The sequence below is a fragment of the Myxocyprinus asiaticus genome, chromosome 29 (assembly GCF_019703515.2).
Source record: "Myxocyprinus asiaticus isolate MX2 ecotype Aquarium Trade chromosome 29, UBuf_Myxa_2, whole genome shotgun sequence".
Taxonomy (NCBI): domain Eukaryota; kingdom Metazoa; phylum Chordata; class Actinopteri; order Cypriniformes; family Catostomidae; genus Myxocyprinus; species Myxocyprinus asiaticus.
The window spans coordinates 26,983,517-26,990,430 of record NC_059372.1 but is presented as its reverse complement, the minus strand read 5'-3'; the positions used below and the strand labels follow the sequence as shown (position 1 = coordinate 26,990,430).

At 38.0% G+C, this 6,914-nt stretch overlaps 1 protein-coding gene across 3 annotated transcripts in view; it reads left to right on the top strand.

Annotated features, from left to right (window-relative positions):
• Nucleotides 1-5,476, top strand: part of LOC127420478 (sarcolemmal membrane-associated protein-like) — a 14,506-nt gene extending 9,030 nt beyond the window's left edge. For 2 of the 3 annotated variants that reach the window (XM_051662803.1, XM_051662805.1), the window contains exons 6-9: nucleotides 305-500; nucleotides 1,546-1,717; nucleotides 1,900-2,034; nucleotides 3,693-5,476. In XM_051662803.1, coding sequence (XP_051518763.1) covers nucleotides 305-500; nucleotides 1,546-1,717; nucleotides 1,900-2,034; nucleotides 3,693-3,779 — 590 coding nt within the window. In that variant the 3' untranslated portion in view covers nucleotides 3,780-5,476. Of the gene's footprint in view, nucleotides 1-304; nucleotides 501-1,545; nucleotides 1,718-1,899; nucleotides 2,035-2,856; nucleotides 2,945-3,692 lie in introns of all 3 variants that reach the window. The other variant, XM_051662804.1, reaches the window with a different exon arrangement.
• The last annotated feature ends 1,438 nt before the right edge of the window (nucleotides 5,477-6,914 follow it).

Sequence of the window (6,914 nt, the reverse complement as noted above, 5' to 3'; positions counted from 1 at the left end):
GTTACACGTTGAACCCTGCGTTCATCAAACAACATAGAGCAATGTTTGCAGTAATTTGACAGATAGTCAAAAGATGACTCGCATTTCTCACATCACTTCCACTGCTATGTAACTGAGTAGCATCGTGAGTCAGTTTGTGTATGTGCATGTCTGTTGATATATTTTTAATTGTGTGTGTGTGTGTGTGTGTGTGTGTGTCTGTTGGTATATTTTTTTATTGTGTGCGCGTGTGTGCGTGTGTGTGTGTGTGTGCGTGTATGTCTGTTGGTATATTTTGTATTGTGTGTGTCTGTGTGTAATGCAGCGAGTGAGTTAGAGAGGCTGCAGAAGGACTGTGACAGCATGCGGAGGGAGTGTGCGTCTCTGAGGTCAGAGAGCGAACAGCTGGCTGTTAAACAGCAGAAAGAGAAGCTCAGTCTGCAGAGTGAGAGCAGCACCCTGCGCTCAGAGAAAGAACAGCTACTGAAGAAGCAACAGCAGCTGGAGAGAGAGCTGGACAGGTCTGTCCTATACTGTATCAACTACTGTATCTCTAAGATCAAGAAAAAACATATTCAGTATGTTTACGCTACCAAAAGTAAAACAATAAAGAGTTGATTTTGTTCGAATGGCATAGTTCCGGTCTGAAACTCTTTACAACATGAAAAAGCTTTCACAATGCATTTAACTCTTGGTGTTTATTTAGTTATGAGAGAAACAGAATATTAAGCAGGAAATAATCTAGGGAGGGACTTGATTCTATCCATCAGTACTTGATTGGATAGTAAAAAGTATGCTGTAATACTATTGGTTAAAATTATTTTCCCTTGCCTGCACAACTTTGGAAGTATGCAACCTGTTTGCGGCCATCTTTGCTCCATGGCACTTGTCTTCATTTTTAATTAATTCATTTATAATATTAATTTATTTATTTTTGGGAGAGTCAACTGAGCTGTAGATGCAATGTGACAAATTACTCTGAAGCTGCATGAAATTATGTATTGATAATACAAATTGGCTGATGGAACCACAATCATTTGCACAGTCCCAAACCCTTCAACAGACATGAAAAAAAGTCTGTTTGACAGCTTTAAAGGGATAGTTCACCCAAAAGTGAAAATTCTCTCATCATTTACTCACTTTCATGCCATTCCAGATGTGCATGACTGACTGACTTCTGCTAAACACAAACAAAGTTTTGTGATTAAGAAGAATATCTCAGCTCTGTTGGTCCATCCAATGCAAGTGAATGGTGACGAGACCTTTGAAAGATCCAAAAATCACATAAAGGCAGCATTTAAGTAATCCATATGACTCCAGTGGTTACTGTAAATCTATATCTCTTTAGAAGCTATATGATAGGTGTGGGTGAGAAACAGATCAATAGTTAAGTCCTTTTTAAAAAAGTCACACAAAGTCACTGTCATATTTGATTCCAAGTAATGGTGTCTATATCAAGAAAATGCTCTGGGGGTTCTTAGAGGTTAAGTGTGTTTTTGCAAACCCATGATGTAGTAATGATGCAATTCCCTCTGGAATCTGAACCTGTATTCTCACTTTACACAGCTCCAAGAAACAGAACACAAGCCTGAGCAACATGGTCAAAAACCTGGAGAAAACCCAGGCAGACCTGGAGAAACGACTGAGCACCTTGCAGGAGGACCATCAGAAAGACACCAGCCAGTTCAACAGTCAGCTGGAGCAAAGCAATAGCAGGATCAAAGAGCTGCAGAAAGAGGTTATTCCCACAGTAGTTGATAAAGAAAGTAGAGCTGAGACTCATTAGCAGGCATGTCACAAAAAATGCTTTTGCACCTAAATAAAGAACTGGTCAAAGGACACAGAGAGCATGTGTGTGTGTGTGTGTGTATTATTGACTAGGCTCAGTGCTCTTTCACTCTTTCTCTCCTTTGCTCTCAGTACGAGGAGATCCAGTCAGAGCTGTCCGGCCTCAGGGATAAGTATGAGAATGCAGAGGAGGAGAAACATTCCACCAGTCTGGAGCTGCAACAGAGCCAAGAACAGCTGAGGGTTCTGCAGGAAAAAGAATACCATGTGAGTGTCAAACCAACTTAACGCTGATGTGAAACAATAGGGGCACTGACAATAGGGACAGTTCAAGAGGAGACAGTGAAATTTTAATTATTTTTGCTCTTGATATCAGTGCTGAAAGACAGCATTATGTTTTACATTGCACTTTTTAGATTTTCACAGTTTGTGTAGACTTTTTGCATAGGTTAAAGGTGTTGTGGGTAATTTTGTCTCAAATAGCAGGACCAAATGAAATTGCAAAAATAAAGACATAACCTTCCATACAGGTTTCCACAAACACTCCTACCACCTCTTCCATCCAGGCCCTTCCTGTTGTTGTTCAGGCAAAATGGCAACCTTGCCCCAAACTCACACCATTGGTTTAGCCAGAAGTGACATGTCGAGTTTAAACAAACAGCAGCCAAAGTGTTTAAACTCCATGGGATGTCAACTTACAAATGGCTTATTTGGACACTACTTGGCCAAAAGTATGTGGACAATCCCTTTATATTTAAAAGAGTTGCCTGTTGTAGCTAGTATGCATTACTAGCATTTGCATAAAATAGCATAAAGCTATACAATCTCCTTAAACATTTGTAGAAGCATTTGTGTGCCTTTTTTGTTCCATCATGACAATGCACAAAAATACTTCTGACTATGTAGTTTAGTTATCTCTGCATATTAATCTGGGATGGAAGGAAGTATTTCAGCATTGAAAAAATTACACACATCACCTTTAATTTCCATGTCTTGATGATAGTACAATTTATCTGTCCGATAACAGCCCACATTTATTCAAAGTCCCAGATATTGATCTCCGTAATATCCCTCCCTTCCCTCCTTTAGCTGTCTTTATTGCAGCCCATCCTAGCCGTAGCCATTGGCCTTGTCCTGGCTTTGCTGTATTGGTGCTTGGGCCCATTGTGGTAGAAAGGTACACAGTGCTCCTGTCCCGTTTCATTCCTCTGCTTAAGCATCCATCATCCCTCAGCGCTATGCATGACCACTAAACGATTCTCTCCACTTAAGCTATGAAATACTGTCCAGTCATTCGCCAAATGCTTCTGTTTTCCTACTACAGGTCTGCTTCATATTCTAAGATGCCAGTCTTGTAGCACACACTAACAAGTGTCTCTAACCATTCAAGTCCGTTTTGTAGGTTGTAGTTTTCCAGCTTAGCTCTGAGGCATCCCGGCTCTTGTTGTCCTCCACTGTGTGTCTTTATACTGTCCTCGTCTTGTGTGTCCCGACCTGTTCCTCTCTGTGCGGTCTTTGTGGCTTATGACCCTGTCTCGGCTCATGTGCAACCTTGATTGTTATAGGGATAGTTCAGCCAAAAATGAAATTTCTTTCATTTACTCACCCTCATTTTGTTCCAAACATTTATGGAACAACTTTCCTCCATGGAGCACAATAGGAGAAGTGAGGCAGAATTTTCATTCAGTCACCATTCACTTTAATTGTATGGAAAAAAGATGCAGTGAAAGTGGATGGTGACTGAGGCTCACATTCTGCCTAACCACATACTTTGTGTTCCACCAAAGATAGAAAGTCATACAGGTTTGGAACAGCAAGAGAGTCAGTAAATGAGACAGAATTTTTATTTTTGGTCAAAATAGCCCATTAATATGTTGTGATGGCTGAAGAGGCACTGACAGGCGATGTCATGTTTGTTCTTGCAGGGGAAGTGGATCAGGTGGATGCCCATCGCCGCTGGAGCCGTGACTGTTGCAGTGACTGCATATTTGCTTGCCAAGACCTCAAAATGAGCAACAGTAACGAATACACACATTGATGTACATCCATACCTAGTAATTGTTTCTCAAATGTGTAGACATTGTGTCCTTTTAGTCTATATGGTGTTAGTTTGAGTAACAATTGTTTAAATGTGATTTGTTACTCAAATATTGAATGCCTTAGCATAATAATGTGTCATGTCAAGATCATAGTATCCCCTCATTTGCACCATATATCATAGAGATGTATTTTAACTACAGATTCTGGTTAGTTACAGGTATTTTACTGAACACTGTTGCTTTGCCAAAAACACACACAAACTTCAGCTGCCTTATATGACATAACCTTACTAAGATAAATATACTTAATAGTAAACATACTTAAAGGAATATTCCGGGTTCAATAAAAGTAAAGCTCAATCGACAGCATTTCTGTCATGATGTTGATTACCACAAAAAATTATTTTGACTCATCCCTCCTTTTCTTAAAAAAGAAGAAGCAAAAATCAAGGTTGCAGTGAGGCACTTACAATGGAATTGAATGGGGCCAATGTTTGGAGGGTTTACACAGAAAAATTTTAAGCTTATCATTTTATAAAAGCACTTACATTAATTCTTCTGTTAAAACTCATGGATTATTTGAGCTGTAAAGTTGTTTAAGTCATAATTTTTACAGTTGTTTTAGGGTTTGTTGACATTACATCGTCATGGCAACGAAGTTGTAAAATTGGCTAAAACTTTACACAAAAAAGATTAGTAAGCAATTTATCACACTAAAATCATGTTAAATCATGCGCATATTGTTTACGTCTTGTGTCTATACTTTTAAAATAGTGAGTATTTTAATGTTTATGGATTGGCCACATTCACTTCCATTGTAAGTGCTTCAGTGTAACCCAGATTTGTGCTTTTTTTAAAGAAAAGGTGGGGAAAGTCCAAAACATTATTTGTGGTGATCATTATTATGCCACAAATTCTGTCAAATAAGCTTAAATTGTATTATATCTGGAATATTGTTTTAAAGAGAGAGTTCACCCAAAAAGAAAAGTTCTGTCATTATTTGTTCACTTTCATGTCGTTCCAAACCCGTATGACTTTCTTTCTTCTTACAAAATGAGATATTTCATCGAATGTTAGTCTCAGTCACCATTCACTTTCATTGTATGGGAAAAAAAAAAAGATGCAATGAGGCTGTCAGTCCCTAACATTCTGCCTAACATCTCCTTTAGTGTTCCATGGAAGAAAGGAAGTCATATGGGTTTAAAACAACATAAGGGTGAATAAATGATGACAGAATTTTCATTTTTGGATGAACTTTCCATTTAAACCTTTATACCTCCCTTAACAAACACTTCCACAAGCTGCCACCTGGAGCCAACTGCAATAATGTGTTCAAGACATGTATGCATCCATTTAAGTTTTAACTTGTTCATACATTCTGTGGCTTAAAGGCCTAAACTCGTCACCATATAATGTGTATGTGTCGTGGCAGAAGCTCACCTTGTATGAAACCATTAGTGATTAGAAATATGTCTATGCGCTGTACTTTATTTTAGTAAAGATTTGACAGATTAATAATGCTAATGCTCACTTAAGACATTAGAGCACTAATCTGTCATAAAGAGACCTATAATAGAGTGTTTATGGTTTATTATGTTTATTACGTGTACAGAGATCTAAGGAAAAATTACCTAATGATGTGCTTATTGCAATAAATAAACTAACCTGGAGTTAAAATGTGTTACGTCCCTGTTTTTATACTGGCTTAATACATACAGAGGGACTTCAATAGTACACTTGCTTCTATTTGCTTCTATTTTGTATTTTTCTTATTTAATACTTTTTCCCCACCTAATACAAATTACATTGTCAGTAGAACAATTTGAGTAAAATGTTGAATTGAAAAATTTACATTAATTTCTTAGTATTTGGTATGTCCCTCTTTTGTTTTGATGACAGCTTGCACTTGAGCTGGCATGGACTCCACCAGTTTGAGCAAAACCTGATGATCCATGTTGTCCCACTAAAAATGTTTCAGAGAGCATCCTGTGTGCTTCAATGGAAGCAAGGAAATCTAACCTTTTGTACAAAAGAGTTAACATAGTCAATGTCACAAATCTTTAAAGGGATAGTTCACCCAAAAATGAAAATTCTCTTGTGCACTGTCATTTACTCACCCTCATGCCATCCTGGATGTGTATGACTTTTTCTTTTGCTGAACACAAACAAAGATTTTAAGAATATTTCAGCTCTGTTGGTTCATGCAATACAACTGAATGGTGACCAGAACTTTGAAGAGCCAAAATTCACATAAAAGTAATCCATAAGACTCCAGTGGTAAAATCCATATCTTCAGAAGAGATATAATAGGTGTGGGTGAAAAACGGATCAGAAGTCCTTTTTTACCATAAATCTCCACTTTTACTTTCATTATGTGAAAGAAAGTGAAAGTGGAGATTATAGTAAAAAAGGACTAAAATATTAATCTGTTTCTCACCTACACTTATCATATCCCTTCTGAAGATATGGATTTTACCACTGGTGTCTTATGGATTACTTGTCACGGACCTGTCACTCTGTCAGTCTGGGTTTTTGTGTGACAGGATCATGACATCATCATCCCATGTCTGTCTTTGTGTGAGTGCACGGTTTTGGGGTTTTTTTTCCCCTGACTTACCTGTCTGGTTCGGTTTTGGTGTCAGGATCTGGACACTCATGTTACATGTCGTCCCATCCCTCTTTGGTTCGGTTGGTCCTGTGTCTAGTTACGTTCTGCTCCAGCCTGGATTGTATTATTCCCCTACGGGGTAGTTTATGTTTGTTTTTCCCTTTTTGTATTAATAAATTCCCCTTTGTTTTAACTCTGCGTTTGGGACCTGAGCCTTCTCTGCATCCACTGACATTACTTTTATGCTGCCTTTATGTGATATTCTGAGCTTCAAAGTTTTGGCCACCATTCACTTGCATTGTATGGACCTACAGAGCTGAGATATTATTCTAAAATTCTTTGTTTGTGTTCTGCAGACCAAAGAAAGTAATACACATCTGGGATGGCATGAGGGTGAGAAAATTATGAGAATTTTCATTTTTGGGTGAACAATCCTTTAAACAGTGACCTTTACATAAAGCAGAATCGTAAATATTTCTTCTTAATTTTATATCATTTGC